General features: G+C 33.7%; 1 protein-coding gene across 2 annotated transcripts in view; it reads left to right on the top strand.

Annotated features, from left to right (window-relative positions):
• Positions 1-4,601: 4,601 nt before the first annotated feature.
• Positions 4,602-21,410, top strand: part of LOC118201142 (obg-like ATPase 1) — a 129,067-nt gene continuing 112,258 nt past the window's right edge. The window contains exons 1-2 of one of the 2 annotated variants that reach the window (XM_085820561.1): positions 4,602-4,692; positions 11,722-11,865. In XM_085820561.1, the coding sequence (XP_085676687.1) occupies positions 11,765-11,865 (101 nt within the window). In that variant the 5' untranslated portion in view covers positions 4,602-4,692; positions 11,722-11,764. The other variant, XM_085820562.1, reaches the window with a different exon arrangement.

The following is a 21,410-nucleotide window of genomic DNA, read 5'->3' as shown; positions in this document are numbered from 1 at the left end:
TATTGTTCAGGAAATAAATTATATATATATATATGTGTGTGTCTGTGTGTGTGTGTGTGTGATATTTTAAGTGAGTAGGAGGAATCCGGTACTTGTGGCTGTAGACGGGGCTAAGTGGAAGGTTAATTTAGGTTATTCAATTTCAGCAAAGCCTCAAGGGCTATCTGCCTAAGAGATGCCTTCGTAGAGGACTTTCTAAGGAAACTGGCTCGTATACACGTTACACGAAAACACCCATGCAGCCAGCCCGTTTGCGGGATTCGAACCTCGAACCGAACTACCAGTGTTCAGCGACTTTACCGCTCGGCCGCTGGTGGGGCTTTGGGGCTGAGTGGAAAGATATACAGATAACGATAACAAAACTGGATTTTGATGAATTACCAATCTTTATTTTAGATACTACTAGATTATTAGTAATTACAATAATTTTTATATACACAGGTAAACGGTTACGACGTCATTTTAGGAAAATGAGCATAACAGCGTGGAGTTGTTCGCTTGTTGGAAGCCAGGAAAAGCAATGACGTAGTTTATTGCAAAGCAGTATTTATACCAAGTAGATGCATAAGTATATCTAAGCTGCTATTGGTTAATTTTAGGATGTTATGTAACATTGAAAGATCTCGAATCTGGGAGAACAGATGTACTTAGGGGGAAGAACACCAAATTCGTAAAAGTTAATTTTGAGGTCGCCAGTCGTTTCTTAGCGCAGCCATCGTATTTTGTTATAACTTACATGTATATATATATATATATATTGTTACGAAATGTCCAGTTGCGGTAAGATAGCTTTCCAGTAAAGCAGATTTAGGGTTGCCAGAAAACGACAAGGGAAAGCAAGTTTGCCATACTTGGTGCGAAATCGCCCATTTGGCGACGAAATTGGCGACATGCCATTGACGGATGGAGAACCTTCTGGAACGAATTCTGATTGTTTGGCCCAGAATGTTCTCGAACGCAAGCTAAAAGTTATATAAACCCTCCTGGTACGTGGAGAGTCTAGCGAGTCAGTCAGTGCCTAGTCTAGCGAGTTGATCGTCAGTCACACGATGTTATTTAGGGCTCCGGTACGCTCCGGCTAGAATTGTAATTTATCTTAAAAATTGAGAAGTACCGGAGCCGGGCTCCGGTGGGCTCCGGCGCAATTTGAGCACTGCTCAAACTGTGTATGCGTATATGCATTTGTCTGCTGCGGTGTTCTAGAAAATGTATGAGATCTACTCTTCTCTGATGTTATGTTTCTTAGTTGTTGTTGTGTCTAATGGAAGAAGCAAGCATTTTGCCTCGTGTTCCAAGCTTATATTCCCCCTTTTTATTTTAAAATTTTTATTATTATTATTATACTTTCCTTTCTTATTTTAATGTTAGCTTCCTAACTAGATTTAAAATTGTTCTTAGGTTGTACCCCTTCCCCCCCCCCCCCATTTTTTATTTTTTTATTTCTTTGTACGAAGTAAAAAGGAAGTATTGTAATCCCGAAAAGTTTCAGGCAGCATATTTCAATGTACGTACGTACGTACGTACGTATCTCGCATAACTCAAAAACGAGTAGCCTCAGAACTTTGAAATTTTGTATATAGGACTACTATAACATGTAGATGTGCACCTCGTATTTTGGTTGCAATCGGCCGCGCCAAACGTATATAAATATATTTATATATACAGTGGTTCCCAAAAGTGTTCGTACACTTATGATTTTCATTGAAATAGGGCTCTATCCATTAATTAAAAGTAAACTTTCTGAATGAGATTTTAATAATAAGATCTATAGTCTATTCGTAACAAAAATACATGAAATATTTTTTTAATGTAGCGAAACTTTATTTTTAAGAAAGGATAAACATTTTATCTCACAAAAGTCTTCGTACACAAATATTTTTGTATAAAATCAAAATTAGAATTATCGTTTGCCCCTTTTTTACTTCCTTCTACGAATTAAAAAGGAAGCATTGTAATCGCGAAAAGTTTCAGGCAGCATACCTCAACAAAAATATCCATTTTGACCGCTTTCGAATGAAATTTAACGATGTTTTTACGTGACATCTGTACGTAAGGAGAGAATAAAGGACTCTTTTCCTCCCAAAAAATTATAAAACTGCTTTAAAATGAATTCTGAAGAGAATTTTTCGTGGCGTCTGTACGAACGTATGTACGTACGTATCTCGCATAACTCAGAAACGAGTAGCCTCAGAACGTTGAAATTTTGTATATAGGACTACTATAACATGTAGATGTGCACCTCGTATATTGGTTGCAATCGGCCGCGCCAAAGGTATATAAATATATTTATAAATACATCCACTCTGTTACCCGGCTCAATGATCTCAGTTTCTTTACTTTTATATGTTTATAAATTGTACATTTTTTGCTTTAAAAATGATTGAATTATGTTGTTCTTATCTTCCGGTTAAGGATTTTATGCCTTTAATAAATCTGTATGCAATATTTTTAGAATTATCAACAATTTTAAAGTTGTTTAAGTGCCGCTAAGCCTAATAACGTTTTTGATGGCGCCCATTGCTTGTTTACATTTGAAACAGCAGGATAGTGGATTTGTTGCCAATCTAGAGAAACTTAGCTCCGCAACAACAAAGATAAAACGCCTTCATTTATTATTGAGAATTAAATCATGCTTAATCCTGTCTGGAATTTTTTCGAGGAAATAAGTGTTTAAGATTTACTTCGTAATTTTTAATACAGATATTTTGAGTTTTTATGTATTTTTCCCTTGTCGCGAAGTGAGAACTGAATTAATTGAATGAGAAATACTCAATCGTCTGTGAAAACCTTTTTTGTTTTGTTTTCTTAATTTCTTTTATACATCGTTCTAGCTTTATTATAGTATTTGAATAGAACACGTGGCAACGATTAGATCATTATTTAAATGATATAAATTTTGTGCATTCTGAGTTATAATATGATTTCAGTTATCAATAGCTGTTTAAAAATTTCCTATTTCAATGCGAAAGGTGTCATAAAACAATGTCAAGATATTTAAGATTATCTGGAAAAGTACAACAATAGAACTCTAGTCCCTGTAGCTAATTCCTACAAATATTTATGTGTTTGCATAGATAATTCTCTCAACTTCAAAAATTATATTTCTTACATCTTAAACAAAGCAAATGCATCCTAAGTAGCAATTTACCCTATTATCGGCAAAAAATCAAAACTCAGCCCAAGGACAGTTCATCACAATTCGTCATGGTGGTAGCTTGTAAATTTTAATTTTAAAATTTACTTGAACTCTGAAATTGGATTCTATCCTATTATTTGTGTTGCATCTTATACTTATGCTAAGAAACTTTTTTTTTTCATGATTTTTATGTTACTATTTCATTTTTTAATTATTTTGTATGAATTTTTACTTTATCGTATGATTCTATGAACTTTTGAACTTTTTACGGCCTATCTAGCTACTGCATACTTCTGAAGGACTTGTCGTGAAGTGACAAGAAACTCTTGTGCCATTCACAGCTTCAAACTGTCTTCGCGCCATTTTCATGATGTCTCACTACTGCTTATTTTGCACTCTTACTAGCTATATTGCACTCACCATCTGATATTGCTATATAACTCATTGCACCTCTCTGCATGCTTTAATGTCATTTCTTATCACTGCACAATTTTTATGATGAACGCCTACTTTCGTAAGTATTAAGATGTGCCTGCTCACGCAGCTGAATTTTCTTCGCCCACGGGTGTTGGTACTTCCCTAGTACCATTTATTTGGAAATATATTTGCCTAGTGCGCTTTAATGCGATCTACTGGCGAAAACTCTTCAGCAGTTAATGACCAGAAAAAAGTAAGTCAAAATATAATATGAACGAAATATAATACTGTTAAGTGAACCTAGCACCAGAGTATAGCTATGGTGAACAAATATAGGGAATTTTAAAGAGTGCATTTATTCTATTGTGGTTATGCGCTGTCGGCGAAGTAGATTTAATTCTATCCAATAAGTTTAAACGAAATGCAAGAACAATTGCATATAATTTAATATTCCGTACAAGGAAGCCATGTGGTGTACACATCAGATTTTTTCCTTTGGTTTTTGAAAGCGATTTTAATTAGCTCAAACACACTTAAAGAGTTTTTAAAGCTCCCCACTCATGATCAGAGGATCTTAGTTTCGTTTTTTCCTCTGATCAGAAGCAAATGTTCAGGGGCTCAATTACTGGAACGAAACATCCGCCACATTTTTAAAATTTTTTTAATCCTTTTTTTTTTTTATTTATTTTTTTTATTTATCTATTCAAAACAGCATATTAGGACCTTCATGATTAGGTGATAAGTCACATGGACTTCTCCAATGTTTGACACATCGTTCATTGAATGCTAGGACCTATGGCTAGGACACATTCATGGTTAGGTGTTCTTCACTCTTCTCTTTCATCTCTTTCTCGATCTTATTTGGGCTTATAATTGTTATTATTTTTTGTTTAGTCTTAGCCTTATTTTTTAATACACCTTTTTTACCTGGTTTTAACAATTTCGTATCAAACGCAACGAACTTACTTTTCTGTCAAACAAAATGTCCCTCTTTTTATTTGTCTTTCCTTGAACCTAAGCTTGAATTTTCACCCTGCGGATAGAAAGACCTAATGGGTGCAAAACAAGTCATTTGCTGTCTTGTCTGTCCCTAACAGTCAGGACCGTAACTGGGATTCTGTCACGTTGGAGTGTTTTCGGTGAGTAATTGTAGCGTGTTAATTTAAATCGGAGGCATAATTATGATAGAAGTAAAAAATAAATAGATGGTAAAATCCAAGCTGTATACCTGGCCAATTACAGACAAATATACATGTCGAATACTAGTCTGATGACAAGTTTGAATGCGTTAGTTCTATGAAACAGCTCAAATCGTGCATAATTTTTTATATAAAAAGTGCTTGTACTGGAAAATCATCTATAGCTCAGAAAACAAAAAAATAAATGTGTTAAATTCTATGAAGACCTACTTCTTTAATGTTCTTTTATTGATTCGGTTATGTAATTTATATTAACGTAACTCATGATCAAAAATTGCATTAAATATATATTTTTGTTCACTTCAAATATCTATACTATCTCATTATGCTAAAATTCTTGTTATACACTACTTTTTAAAGTTCCTTTTTTAGTTACTTGCTTTACATGTATATTAATATACATTAACAAACATGAATACAATGTAAAATTATTATCAGGAATTTCAAAATGTGTGAATTTTTTCCAGGGATACTCAGTTTTTTGTACTGTCAGTCTCCACAGAGTTATTGACTTTTTCATCCCATTTTTTTAATGAAATTGGTTTATATAGTCATCAGTAAATTATTAAGTTTTTTTAATTTTAACATATAGATGATGTTAATATTTGATTATAAATAAAGGAAAATTTATCTTAATTCACCATCTTTATGGAATTTATTCTTTACTTTTTTATATTAACTGTTAATTCTTGTGCTCCAAATTTCCACAATTCTGATATATCTAAATTTATATGTGTTATGATGAGTTAGGTATTATTCTTCTTCTGGTATTCCTGCATACCTCAGAAAATAACTGGGTGAATCTTCAGATTATGGTAACTTGGCGATTTTTTGGCGAAAATTTGAAGACCAACCCTGCTACAGCAACCTGCTAGTTTTTTTTTTTTTTTTTTTTTTTTTGATACCATTTTGTTTTTACGAAGTAAAGGCATGTTTCCCTCCCCCCAACAATCTGCTAGCCAAATTACGCTTATGCTAGAACTTTTATGGAACTAAAGTGCGTAATCAGGATGAAGATTAGGTGCAAAATTGGAAGAAAGTGCAGAATTGCCCACTGCTTCGTGCGTTTTTAAGAATTGCACATACGCGGTATCCATGTGCACGTCGACCTATTTTCACTTAAAAAAACATCCCAGAATTGCACAAAAATGGCATTGCGCACACTCTTGACTTTATCTATGTACACATCGACCTATTTTCACTTAAAAAGTCAAAAGAAAATTGACAAAAATAAAATTCTTACTCTTGTAAAAAGTGCCAAGCAAATAAGTGGGCGATTCTGCACTTTAGCAGCGAAATTATTTCTAAGTGCTTATTAGCTAAAATCACGATGGGAATTTTCCGGAAAATGTCACATGACATGTCTCATGATCTCTCATTTCTCTGAGACAAAATAATCTATATTTCGAACTGTGTACTTCTCAGATTATTGCTAAAGTCCTACCTAGTAACCTTTATTGCCTTACCAAAATGTCGTCTAACTACATGTTACCATATTCCAAAGATTAGCCAATAACTGGATAAATATGGCGGGAGGGGTGAATGCTAATTTGTAACATGGCTGTTCATGTTGTGTTCTTAATTATTAACAGCTGTAAGCGCACAGAACCATCAGGTTTCCAACCCCTAAAATAATTTGTTTTCGTAGGCCGCAAAAATGTGCATGTGCATTTTAAATAATTAAGTAATGCTTTTATTTTTATTATTGGTTATTGTCATCTAAAATTATGAGAATAAATCAATTTTTATTACGTAAAATTTTAACAAGATAATATATTGTTAATGCTTTTCTAACAATAACCTTTCAGAGGATGGCAGGTGTGACATAAATACATGATTAAATTGAAATAAAAATAGGCTGATCTTTACAATATGGTAACTGGTAGTTTGGCGACATTTTGGAGGCGATACAGGTTACTACCTGGGACTTTGGTAATAATGTGAGCAGTACTCAGTTCCGATTACGCATTATTTTGTGTGAGGGAAATGAGAGATCATGTGATATTAATGGATGAATTACGGTTCTTTAATCGGAAAAGAGGGGAAATCGGGAAAAAATCTGGAAATTTTGTATTTGCCTTTATTCTGTGTTGTGTGAAACAGTGTTCGTTAATTTTTGGATCCCATGGCCCTAACTAAAGTGAATTCGAAATGGGTATTTAGTGGGATTGAAAGGGGTAATAAGTGTTTCTTTAAGGTTGTGCGAGATAGAAGTAAAGATGTTTTATTAAGTTATTTATTTTACTTGGTACCTTGGTGTGAACTATAAGTATGATTTTAAAGATCCTGAAATAGAAATAAGAAAAGTTTATCGGACACATAATCAAGATTCTGAAGAAGAATAGGTAAGTTAGTATTTTTAATTATTTGAGAATATTATTTTTATGCATTGTTCTAAATGTAAGGTGGAAGGAAAGTAATTTGCGTAAACGTGCATGGAAATAATTTAAATATTTGACACTAAGTATTTGTAACCATTTGTAATGAAGTAAAGGTATGAATTAGTTAGTGACGTTTGTAATATAATAGATAATGTAGAGGTAAAAGTTTTTGGATATTTTATTTATTTTATACGGGGAAATGTTCATATTTGGAAAGGGTATGTACTTTTTCGTGATCAGGTAATTTCATATATGTTCTTTTTACCGGGTTTAAAGATTCAGAAAATTGTTATGCATTTTCGTGAAATTTTTTTAATTTATGAGAAAAAAGCAGTGTACATGGATATAGTGAAGAGTGTGCGCAATGCCATTTTTGTGCAATTCTGGGATGTTTTTTTAAGTAAAAATAAGTCGACGTGTACATGGTTTAGTGATATTTTAATTAAACTATAGTTATTTTGTGAATTTTATGTTTGTAGGAATTTGGTATACGTTTAAGTTGAAGTAAACGTGCATGGAAATAATTTAAATATATGACACTAAGTATTTGTAATGCTTGCGGTATGAATTCGTTGGTGACGTGTATAATATAATAGATGATTTAGAGGTAAAAGTTTTTGGATATTTTATTTATTTTATGTGTGGAAATGTTCATATTTGGAAAGGGTATATACTTTTTCGCGATCAGGTAATTTCATATATGTTCTTTTTAACGGGTTTAAAGATTCAGAAAATTGTCATGCATTTTCGTGAAATTTTTCTAATTTATGAGAAAAAAGGAGTGTACATGGATATGGTGAAGCCATTTTTGTGTAATTCTGGGATGTTTTTTTAAGTAAAAATAAGTCGACGTGTACATGGTTTATGTGTATGTGTTATTTTGAAAAACGCATAAGAAGTATGGTATTGTGCACTTTTTCCCAATTTTGCAGTGAATATTTGTCATGATTAAGCAGTTTTGTTAGATAAAATTTCTAGCATAAGTGTAATTCGGCTAGTAGATTGTTGGAAGAAGTGTTCAGTAGATAAAAAGAAAGGAAACATGTCTTTACTTCGTGAAGATGGCGGAGGGAAAAAAAAATAGAGGGTTGCTGTAGGAGAGTTGGTCGCCAAATTTTTGCCAAAAAATCGCCAAGTTACCATAATCTAAGGATCAACCATTTTTTCATTAAGTTTCAAATTTGCTTTGAATTTACATGTCTTTAGTAGTTTGTGTAATTTTTATATTGATTGTATTTAATATTAGGTTTTTATGTATTTCAAGCATTTTATTTTGGTAGTTATTTTAGATAGAAGCTGATTTAATATTAAATTCAGTAAAAATGTATTTCCGGCTGCTCCTTGGCAAAAATTGGCGATTGGCCAGCAAGGCACAATTTCAAGATGGCAGCTACATAAACCAAAATAACAAGTCAAAGAATTGCACAAACTCAGTGTCCATGTACACATCGATTTATTTTCACTTCAAAAAACATCAGAGAGTTGCGCAAACTCGGCCCTTGACATTGTCCATGTACACATCGATCTATTGTCACTTGAAAAAATCAGGAGAAGGATGGCGTCATATAATGTTAAAAAAGTTACTTGTCACCAAAATTTGTAGCCAATTGAAGCTCAATAAACTGCATTTTAAATCACACAATGAAATAACATAAAAAAGGATATACAGTCAAAAGTCTTTAATCTGGACTCTTTGGGACTTCGGCGATTCCGGATTATCGGTTTTTTCCGCATTATAGATCATCAATTTAAATCTGGTAAGATGGCATGCAGAAATTATAAAATTAAAAATATGAAACCGCAATTTATAAAATAAAGAGCAATTATAATCTTAAAGGGTATCAAAATTTACAAAAAAAAAAAAAAAAAAAAAGCTTAATATTCATTTGTTTGCTTTATTAAACATTTCTTTCAACTCACGCATTCGTAAAGCATACATACGTTACGCATAGTCGAAATTAGAAAATTGCAACCAGAAAACTATTTGATGTGTATTCGTGATATTTATAATGATGAGGAATTTGATTTAAATCATATCAAAGACAGAGTACATCGAGATGAAATACTACATTTAGTAAGGAATTATAAGCTGAATAAAATAAAAACATCTGTCCTGAAGATAAGGATAGTGCTGACAGATCAAATTACAGTTCATTGCGTGCCGCGGCGTCCCCCCCCCAAGAGCAGCATGAAATTGATAAACAGATTTCGGAATGGTTAGAGAAACAAAGGATATGCCTTTATCCATTTTTTTGCAGCAGTTCCACTTTTTGTTTGATGGACATCAAAACATGCTTTCGCATTGTATTTCCTTTGGCAGCTCCAGAATCGGAAATTCTTTTTGACATAATCGAAAGTTCAAGCTTACTTTTATAAAATTGCTCTAACTGTCTGTAAAAAATAATAAGCTGGATCCAATTCGAAGATTAAGGAACAACGCAATCTGCAACATTAACTGAAATAGATAATTAGATACTTTTAGCTTAGCTTATACCTTCCATTATACAACGCATGCGCAGAAAGTTTGTCGCTTTGAGGTCCAGCTAGATCATTCCGGATAGATCCAGTATAGATCATTCCGGATTATGGATGTCCGGATTAAAGACTTTTGACTGTATATGTTATATATACACTCTAGAAAAAGGAAATATTGGCTTACCATATTTAGAAATTTCTGTGTCTTCAGTCTGTAGCACACAAAATTCCTTAACAGCATCCAAAAACTTTCTAAAATTATCTCAACTAAAATATGCATACTGCTATCACCACATAAATTCACAAAAATAAGAGTAAAAAATCTCCATATTGACAGACTGTCAGTGTCATTTCTTGCGACGAAGCCACCTGAACGATCTTTATCTTCAACCATATGCATTTCCTTCATACAAACAGGACACTTATAATGACTACTAAGTAAACTTTCATTTACACACCGGTCAGTTAATGCTTTTTTCCCTTTTGTTCCAAATCATACAGAAACTACAGCCATTATACGGTGTACAGCACAAGATAAACAAAGTATTTCCTAACTGACATCCAAATGCAGAAATAAGCCCTTACAAATATTGTGCCATCAGTCAAATTCACTGCAATCACCAAACCAATTGTGTCATAATAGGGTTTCCATAACATTCAACTACTCAGGTTACCATAAATGAAACGACAATTTGATGATAAATGAAACAACAACTTGGCGATAATCCAAGGGGCATCCTAAAATATGGACTAACCTTAAATTTCTATATGTTGCTGATCTATTGTAAAATTTTTATGGAACTAGTTGATTACTAAGCATTGTAATACTTATATAGAGTGTTCAACTTAAAAGTGGACTCTTCTCAGAAACATAAAACATACATGTTTATGAGACACCTTACCTACAGCATTTTTTAAAAATGATATCTTTCCACTTTAGTGTTGTAGAGATATTAGGTATTTTTTTTTTTGGAAGTAGAAGTTATGAAAAATGAGCAACGCCTTCGCCTGGAATTGAACCACAGACCTGTGAAATATGCTCCCTGCAAGCAGACCACCACACCACGAAGGTATGCTAAGAAGACGCGAGAAATACCTTATATACTCCCCCTTTTAAAGGGCAACTGGTGTTTTAGGGAATCCAATTGCCAAATCCTGGCTGTGGAGAATCATCATTCACCACCCTTTTAGTTCAGGCACCACTGTAGAGACATTAGGGTTTTTTTGGGGGGGGAAGAAGGATTCACGAAAAATAACCAGCGCCTTCGCCAGGAATTGAACTAATAGGACCTCTGGAATAAGTGTCCAGCGTGCAGACCCCCACACCACGAAGGTATGCTAAGAGTGCAAGAGAAATACTGTATAGTGTATATATCTACATATTTTACTATATTAGTAGTAACACTGCAGAACTTTTTCTTATCTACCCTGTGCATGGTAGCAGCGATGCTTTTCATCTTTAATGTACTACTTTGAGTGTCGTAAAATCTAGTCTATACTTGTAAGATTTGGAGATCTAAGACTATAGTTATTAATAACTTTAGACTGTAAACCTGATTCTAACACAATAAAACTCCGACACTATTATCATTGTGGAATCTGTTGTTCAGTATGTTGCATTATTTTCGTACTGTATGCAGGAGTGTCATTTGTCTTGCTGCAGTAAGGTAATTAAATTCCAAATAATATCTTGCAGGCTTCCATTTCCATGATTTTTTTCAAAAAAGCAGGGGCCATGTATATTGTCTTGGCATGGCGTACCAGATGGCAGTTTTCACAAGATGCCATGAAGACATAAATGCAGGTTTTACTAAGTGTTTGTGGCATACGTTTGGTAATTTTGCAATAGACATGTCTTTCTAGTTGAATTAATACTTTGTCTGTAAAAAAATATCTGATTTAAAATGGAAATGCCACCATGAAATGTGATTCTTAAACCACTGTCAAAACTACACATGTGTACTTTAATATCAAAATAGCAGAAGCAAAATATACAGTATCATACTGTGTATAATATAGCTTAATAGCTTGTAGAATACTGTGTATAATATAGCTTAATAGCTTGTAAGATTTTTGAATATTATTAGTAAATGACTTTTAATGTGCATTTTAGTTTCTTAATAAAGTGGTTACATTAAAAGAATTGTACATCCACAATGCCTCCAAAGAAGAAAGATGGAGAGGTAGAACGTCCACCTTTATTAGGACGTATAGGCACAAATCTGAAAGTTGGTTTAGTTGGTCTGCCTAATGTTGGGTAAGTAGATGTGATTCTCAAAATGAAGTTAAATAAATACATTGTATTACTTATGCAGCTCCTTGTTAACTTTTTAATTATTAAAGCAAATGAATAGAAGAAATTTTCAATGAAAATTCATAAAAATGTTCATCTCACTTTTTTATCATATTGGATATTAGAAGTTAACACTTAAAATTATGTAAGATTTTTGAAAAAAAAAAAAAAAAAAAACATTTTAAACATTTTGTAGGCCCTAAACATGTGAAAGTGAAACATCTTATCTGATTATAAAATCCCATCAACTCCAAAAGTTGGCAGATATGTTACCAAATTTGTGCCAGTTATATTGGTTGGAGTTTAAAAAGAATAAATCATTCTTTATTTAATTTAATAATCAACAGGTGTAAAATGTGGATATAGCTCAAGACTTAAAATGTTTTTCAAGCTGGCAATACTTTTCACGTTGCACTGTCATTATTTATCTATTTTCAAATAACGTCACATATGGTATACACATATATACAAAATCATAAGGTACGAATACTTTTGGGAGCCACTGTAAATAACTGTTATCTTATATTCTTCTTTACAAAAACTAAACCAGCTTATCGAGAATTAATTAGGTTTGGATAAAATGAAAGCAGAGATCTTTTAATTGTATTTTGACATCATATTTAAGTACTTATGCACAATCCCAACAACAATATTCACCAAAAAAAGAAAAAAAAAAATGGGATTTTTTTTTTTTTTTTTGCCAATATTAGGAAGCTTGTCTTCAGAAACATTTGGTTTAGTGTAATCTTCTTTAAACAAAAGTTTTATCAGCTTTGTTTTTCCACTCAGTTCTTTGTCCTCACATTTTAGGAAAAAATTGTTAAAATTTGGTACCAACCCGTCACAGAACAGAATACGATAAAATATTTTTGAAAATATGCAATCCTACCAGCATCCAAAATTCATACAGTCAAAAGTCGTTAATTCGGACACCCGTAATCCGGAATGATCTATAATCCGAACCTCAAAGCTAAAAACTTTCTGCACATGCGCTGCGTTGACACATGCGCATAGGCGTTTACGCGTGCGCGTAAGACCTTTACGACTGTGCGTGTGCACAAGCGCAGAATACGTTTTTGCGTGCGCGTTTAATGTATAATGGACGGTATAAGCTAAAATTATCTAATTATCTATTTCAGTTAATGTTGATGATTGCGTTGTTCCTTAATCTCCGAATTGGATGCGGCTTATTATTTTTTGCAGACTGTTAGAGCAATTTTATAAAAGTAAACTTGAACTTTCGATTATGTGAAATAGAATTTCCGATGCTGGAGCTCCCAAAGGATCTGCAAAGCGAAAGTATGTTTCGATGTCCATCAAACAAAAAGTGGAATTGCTGCAAAAAATGGATAAAGATATGAAGAAGGTGACAGAGAGGTTAGCGAAAACGAAAAAATTCCGATTGACAAGTTAGTCGGTATTCTCGGCACAGCAATTACAGGACTTGAACAACAGAACTTTGTAACTGAACAAGAAATTATGTCTGTTTATAGAATTAAAAAGAAAGTATTATCACCTAAAACAAAACAACTTACATTGAAAGAAATGTTTAATAAAGTAAACAAACTAATATTAAGCTTTTTTTTTTTTTTTTTTTTTTTTTTTTTTTGTAAATTTTGATATTTTTTAGATCAGAATTGTTCTTTATTTCATAAATTACGGTTTCATATTTTTAATTTTAGATTTTCTGCATGCCATCTTACGAGATTTAAACTGATGATCTATAATCCGGAATCGCTGAAGTCCTGACAAGTCCGGATTAACAACTTTTGACTGTATTAACGTCCACAATATGGTTGTGTTGTATTAAGACTTGTGAAAAGTGGGTATTGGTTTGGAAAGGTATGTGATTCGCTGGTTCTGCACTCATTCATCTATCTATAGCAGGTGCCATGAATTAATGACTATTGAATCGGTCAAAGAGCAGTTATGTAACAAGGCAGTTATAAATTGGAACAATACGAGGGTTGCTATTTATATTTCTGGCCTAATAATAATAAAAAAAATGTTTAGGATAAAAATTGTTTTATTATTTTTCAAAATATTCTCCATGAAGATCAGTACACTTTTGTATGTGTTTGAACCAATTTTTGAAGCACTATTTTCCACTCCGATTGAGTTAAATCCAAAACATGTGTTTTGAATACATCAGTTGCTTCTTTGAGTGTCACAAACTACTGATCATGTAATTTATTTTTGATTTGCATGCATTAAAAAAAAATCATTAGGTGCCAAATCAGGGCTATATGACGGATGACCCATCAGTTCAATGTTTCGGCCTGTCAAAAATTCTTTTGAGCTGTAAGCAATATCGTCAAATAAATAAGACCTGTTCCAAGCTGAATATTGTGCTAATTTATTACTTTTAGTACTAGCGTACCTTCTTCTTCCCTCATTGACTACTTCTTTTCTCATGACATATATATATATATATAAAACTATATATAGATTACATTTGAGAAAAACCTTTAAAAATACATTTTTAATGGAGTAAAAATACATAAATGGTGGAGTGCACAAAAACACTTCTGCTCTTTTCTTTTCTACATCTCAATCTCTTCTAATTCGCACCTGCGACCGAAGGGAAAGTCCTCTTCCAACCGAGTCGAGAAGAGGGTTCTCTGTCCTTTCTTTTAGGGTGGGTGACTAAGTGTTCTTCAGAGAAAAGAGACATTATAGCTCCTTCTTCTTCGAAGAAACATTTTGCTCATCAAAATATTTTAAGTATATTTGGTTGGGATAAAGAGTTAGTTACACACATATAGAAAAAGAAATTAACATAGAAGCACCATGATATTACATCAAGACCAGTGACACAATTAAAATACTTAAAATTTACAAGTACAAGATAAATACAAATTAAAGCCAAAATTTTTGAAGTTTCAGACTTGCTTAGACTGTCAACATTTTTATGGTTCTTTCCAGCTGGATGAATAACTTGAAAATTATACAGCTGCGTTAGCCTGGGATTAGAGCCTGCATTAGTTTTTAACCAAACTAAGGGGTTGTGGTCAGTCATTACAGTAAATTTTGGACCGTCCAAATAATAATGCAGTTTTTTACAGCAAAAAATATGCATGCGCATTCTTTTTCAGTTGTACTGTGCTTAGCTTCCGTCACTGAAAACTCCTTTGTTAAGTACAAGATGTGATGTTCGCCATTGTTCTCATCCAACTTCACTAACACCACCCCCATCCCTAAATCAGAAGCATCAGTTTGTACCAGAAACTCTAGTAAACTCTGGTGCATGTAGCACAGGTTCCTTCATTAATTTTCCCTTCAACTCTTTAAATGCACTTTCGCATTCTTTTGTCTGAAGAATCTCCTCCTTTCTTGCTTTCCCTTTTAAGGCATTCATGAGTGGAGAAGCTATAACTGAAAACATGGGAATTTACCTGCTATAATAATCAGTCAAACCTAAAAATGCCCTTATTTGAGTTTTGGTTTTTGGCGTGGAATAATCAACTACTGCCTTAACTTTTGCCTCAGCCGGTTATCTGATTCCCTATCCTACGGTATGGTTTGTCGTTAACTGGTTTATCATTTATTAATTCAATGTTATGCACTACTAATTCCTTGATTCTCAGCTCTTTTGGAGAAACTCTTAGAAAATCTCCTTAGTAAGTCTCCTAACTGATCTACCTGGTGAGGTTCCAACCACTCTCCTAAGTTGCTGGATTGGGTGATCTCTATGAAGTCGTAAATGTTAGGAGTTGGATCTAGATACGAGAAATCTACATTTTGATCCGCACCTTCTTCATTCTTACTCTCAGATGATAAGGCATTGATTTCCTCTGGTCTTTTATAATAGGATTTTAATATATTAGCATGATAAATGTGAGACTTTTTTGCAGACATTTTTACAATGTAATTTGTGTTCGATATTTTGTTTTTGATAACTCTTGGCTCCCCAACCACTGAACTATGAGCTTATTCGGTGTCGATGTAACAAAAACCAATACTAAATCCCCTTTTTTGAATTCACACCATTTTTGTCATACCATATCTTATGTTTAATTTTCAGTTCTTCCATTTTTTCCGCTGCAATCTCCTAACACCGTTTTAATCTATTAATTAGTTCAAAAACATATGGAGTTACTGAATTTTCTTCATTCTGCTGCTCCAGTGCTCAAATAAGGTTTCAGCTGTCCTTAAACTCTTACCATGCACTAATTTGACAAGCAAAAATCCTGTGCTTTCATGGGTTACTGTTCATAAGGCAAACAATGCTGAGGGAAGGTGTTTTTCCCAATCCATCCCAACATCCAGACATAGAGCTCATAAGAGCCGTTTGATTGTTCTAGTGAAACGTACGATCAGATTTGATTGGGGGTGGCTAACCAAACTAACTTTAATCCCAAACCTGTCGAAAAATTCCATACTAAGTGCGCTTACAAAAGAGCATCTGAGAGCACATTGGATTTCTTTTGGAAAATCCACTCGATTAAAAATATTAATCAGGGCATCCATCACTGACTTCAATTCACTTACTGGAATAGCGTCAGGGTATTTAGACAACAAGCATATGGCTGTTATTATGTAATGTTTTCCTGTAACTCAACTGCAAGGAGGCCTACTGCGTCACTGTTTAATTTAGAAAAAATTTCTTGAATCACAGGCACTAGTTTCAAAGGTGCTTTCTTCCTTACATTTGGTCTCCCGGCTCATTAACATTTATCACGGGCATGAACGTAACCTTCAATTTCCTTATAGCAACCAGGCCAAAAGAAATACCCTTAACGCCTATCCTTCGATTTTGTAACCTCCAAATGACACTAAGTTCCGTCGTGGCATAATGCTCAGATTTTCATCCGGAATTCCATCGGCACTGCTAGCATTTTTTCCTCATTCCCATAGCAATCTCTTTGAACTCGAAACAAAAGATTGTTCTCAGTACGGTAGGTTTGTTTCGATGATTGATCTCCATTTCTTAAGCTAATAGAGTCATAAATTGATTTTAACATTTCACACCTTTTCTGGGTGTCACTAAATGTTCTTCGGTCAGTCTTTATTAGAGCAATTTCTTGCCTGCTGCTCTTTGCTTGCAGTAGCAAATTCTCCATTCCTATGGTAGGGTCAAAGATTGGAGTGCGAGACTCACTTACCTCCTCTTTCCGAAAAGTCGCTTTCCTCGAAACCCAATCCGCCACTTCGTGTGGGGTTTGACTTTTCTTTTGGGCCATAGCCCACATCTCTACGGCATTTATGGAATTTGGAACTGGTGATTTCAATCTTCTTGCGGTTTGATTTCACAGAATATACATACCTCTGTCTAAATCCTCTCCAATGATTGCGTCTTGAGTTTGGATGAGGCCAATTTCATTCATCTCAAGCTCTACACATGCTAATGGCAGGCATTTTGCTTCCACATCCAAAGGGCTTCTCACCCATACTGTTTCTCCCGTAAACATTTCCGGAGTCGTATAGTTACAACTCACCAAATCGAGGCTTGCTCCGGTGTACCGTAGTAATTTAATAGGATGACCATTTACTTTTGCGTCCGAGATAAACAGAGGTGACAATTGCTCTGCACTTTTAAATTGATATATGTTGTTTACCATGGCTGATGATTTATCCATGAGTTTTGGGCACTGGGGCCTAAGATCCAAGCCATTTTTGAAACGCTTAGGAGTCTTTTGTTTTCAAATGTTTTGTTTCGTCTGCTTCTTGTTCTCCATTCCTATGGTAGGGTCAAAGATTGTTCTGTCCGAGACAAAACCTTTTTTTTTCTCGTCATACCTTGTTACATCTTTAGGATCAGTTAAATTCATATCATTCTTCCTTCAGTCTTGATATCTCGGATGGACTGATTTCTTCTGAATTCCTCTGACATCTTTATAGTCATCTAACATATCTTCAAACTTGGCTGCCGAAGTATCTTTTACCCAGTCGTTCAAGAGATGCTCCTTGACCTCGCTTCTGACCCAACATTTCATTTGATCGGTAACCATCAAATCTTTTAGTTTCTCGAAGTCATTTATTTCCAGACCACTTAACTATTCGTCTAAATAATTTCTCAGAGCAAAATTCAAATCCCTCCATGTTTCATCTGATCTTCTTTGATGCTGAATAAAATTAAGATTGAATTTTTTGAGGCTCAATTTAAATCGTTTTAAGAGTCGATCCTTTACATATATGTAATCGCTGCCTTTTTCTTCAGGTCCTTTAGATTAAGTTATATGATTTCCATGGGCAGTAGTGCAAACAAATTAAGCTACCTAGTTGCTCTCCTTGAAAACAAATCTCTTCGCTTGTCTCTGAAACACTGTCAGACAGAAACTAATGTCCACACTATCCGAATCAAGTTTTTGAATAATTTTTTGTATATCATGATGAAACTGCTTATTACTCGACCCTGAATTTTCTGATACCATAGGGGATGATCTGCCCATTGCCTTGATCCTTACCCATTCTAATTCAAATTGTCTTATCTCTCTAGCCTGGCAATTCTCTCTCTCTTGTTCTCTGAGTTTCTCCTCCTCCAACCTATCATTTACTATTCCCTCGAAAACACCCTTAACGAACTCTTCGTCGTATGCTGCACTCTTTTGAATCAGATATTTTAGCTACTTATAGACTCGTTATAGCCTCCTGCCCTAATTCTGTTGCTATGTTGTATAAGTCAATCTTTTTCCCCAAGAAAGCCATTTTAACTGGAGCCTTTGTGCGACACTCAATTTCTGTACAGAATTTTCACACGCTAATCAAAAATATAATACTACCGAGATTATCATTATTAGTAGCAACCATTAATGCACAGTGATTTTGCGAATGTCATAACATGATCTGATTCTTAACATAACAATAATTCATTATACTCAGTACTACAATTTTCGAAATGCTTGAAATTTTCTTAATATTATTCAAATTTAATACACACTGTGGTTGCATTTACAGCACTAACGAATTGGGTCTTAGTGACCCCCACCACAGAAAATGCATTAAGCTCGATTATATAACTCACGTTATCTTCTGCAGATCATATTTCAACATAATATGCATTGCATAATAATTTCAAGTTGGCGTCATGGGCAAACCACGTCAAATGCGTGTGGCAGTCATCGTGTTAAATAAATTTCAACTGTACTTAATTTAGTAAATCTCAGTTTTCACAACTGCAACAGTGCTGATGTGTATTGCATTAAAAAGCCAACAAAAAACTGTCACTGTTAAATAACAATAAAATCAGTATACATCAATACCAAATGTAGTTAATTTTTGTTGGATGTTACATTCAAAAATGTTTGCACATAACCAACAAATAACAACAGTAAATTTCAATTCACTATTTTCTGTTACTGAATTTCTATCTTATTATTTCAACAATTATGCAGTTTGTTATGAGTAATCCTTATGATTTATTGCCATAACAAACACATAAGTACGAGTTAAAATACATAGCAAGGAAAATAATGTATCAACTTTTAACAAAATTAACTATGTAGAGTAATTCAGAAGTCAAACAACAAAAATCAGCGTTATACCTACAAAATTTTCACAGGACTAGTTTCGATGGTTTTACCGAACCATCATCTTCAGCTGCAAAACCGCAAATGAACAAGATAGGAAATAATGATTAGATAAGATAAGAAAGCCTGAACAAGAATAAGCAAGTGGCGCCATCTGTTGGCGAAACCAGAACTAAAACATAATTTCTCTAAAAGCCAAAGGCAAATTTTGATTGGAATTAGGATCGTTAACTAGAACAGAAAGATTTTTATGAATGTGAAATGCCTCTAGAAAATCCAGTTCTCCAATGGAAGATGTTTTTTGAATAATTTTGGCAGCAGAAAAATTGAAAGTGTGATTTTCGGACCAGCAATGTTGAGCAACTGAAGACTTCTGTGTTTCCTTTTTTCTAACATATGCCTCATGTTCTTTGACGCGAAATTTTAAGGCTCTCTTAGTTTGGCCAATGTAAATTAAACCACACTGGCAAGGAATCTTATAAATACCCCAGGAATTCATATCCGGAATGGGGTCCTTGAGTATAGAAGTTGGAATTTTATTGATGGGAGAATAAACAACCTGAAAGTTAAATTTCTGCAAAATATGTGCAACTTTATAGCTAATTGATGGAAAGAAGGGAATGTCAACAGAATTTTTATAATCTCCTAAAATAAGAGTGTGGCTTTTAGTGTGTTCAGATGAGAATTTTTTAACTGCTTGATTAATAATGTTGGGTGAAAAGCCCCTGTCAATAGCTATTGCTTTTAAATAATTTAGTTCTTCATAGAACTTAGAACTTTGTTCTTGCTTTATCAGTTCATGCACAACAACTGATTTTAGACGACTTTCACAGAATTCCTCCTGAAACGAACATTGACCATGATTGAATTCGTTATACCTTTTTTTTTTTTTTTTTTTCTTTTTCTCTTTTCCTTTTTACTGTGCTGTAAGATGCTGCTTTATCTCTGTATAATCATCATAGCACTCTTGTCTTGATAATCCATGTTGAAAGTTATGTAAAATAATCATACGAAAATGTTCACACATCAATTTAATTTTTTTGCCCACATGAGATGTTTAAAATTCCTGTTTCTGCCACCAGTAGATGGTAGAGACGTTAAATGCTAATATCATATCCCATAAACAAATTTAGTTTGGGTATGCTGAATTTGACAAAGGCAGAACAGCAACCAGATTAATACTAGGTGAGCACCAATTCAATTGGCAAAACGCATCTTCCACAAATGATAGTTACCTTTTTACATTACTTTGTTATAACTCTGATTTGAGGTCATATCAGGGTAAAACAACATTGCTTTCAACTTAATAAGGGGCTCATTACGTGAATAGACAATAGGTAGTATCACATTCAAGAGTAGCTGAGTTAGTGGAAGATTTGTTCATGCTACTTCCTGTAAGCAGCTCAGCCACCTAGGGCACTGATTTTTGAAAGGTGTCATCTAAGTTATTTTATTAAGTGAGCATTAAATGAAGATATATTTTGTTTTTGAATTATTAATATGAGTAATTTATGCAGGGCATCAACTGCACCCAAGGGTCCCAGAAATCCTAAAACCAGACCTGAAACTGATCTGTACATTTATCAGATATTGTTAACTTCAGTTTAAAAATTCAAATCAGTGAAAGAGAAGCTTGCATGTGAACCAAAAAAAAAAATTTATTCCCAAAGTGGTTTTTATTTCCTATCTTGTTCATTTGTGGTTTTGCAGCTGAAGATGATGGTTTGGTAAAACCATCGAAACTAGTCCTGTGAAAATTTTGTAGGTATAACGCTGATTTTTGTTGTTTGACTTCTGAATTAGTATTTATTCGGCGTGTTATTGTGTCTTAATTATGTAGAGTAAGTCAATGCCTTAATATAAAAATCAAGGTACTTACCCCATTTCATGTCTTTGTTAGATAAAGATTCACTGATACTGTATCTATTCTATACAATCTTCAGAATCACATGATTCGCACAAACACAAAAATTTATGAGATCAACTTTCTGTAGAATGTGCTGATTCTTCCTTCACAGTATGGAACTTTAATATTAACTA

Source organism: Stegodyphus dumicola, chromosome 7 (genome assembly GCF_044657685.1).
Source record: "Stegodyphus dumicola isolate Sdum_Otavi_A_Nest chromosome 7, ASM4465768v1".
In the NCBI taxonomy this organism is placed as follows: domain Eukaryota; kingdom Metazoa; phylum Arthropoda; class Arachnida; order Araneae; family Eresidae; genus Stegodyphus; species Stegodyphus dumicola.
The sequence above is the reverse complement of the archived record's forward strand: the minus strand, read 5'-3'. Positions and strand labels throughout refer to the sequence as shown.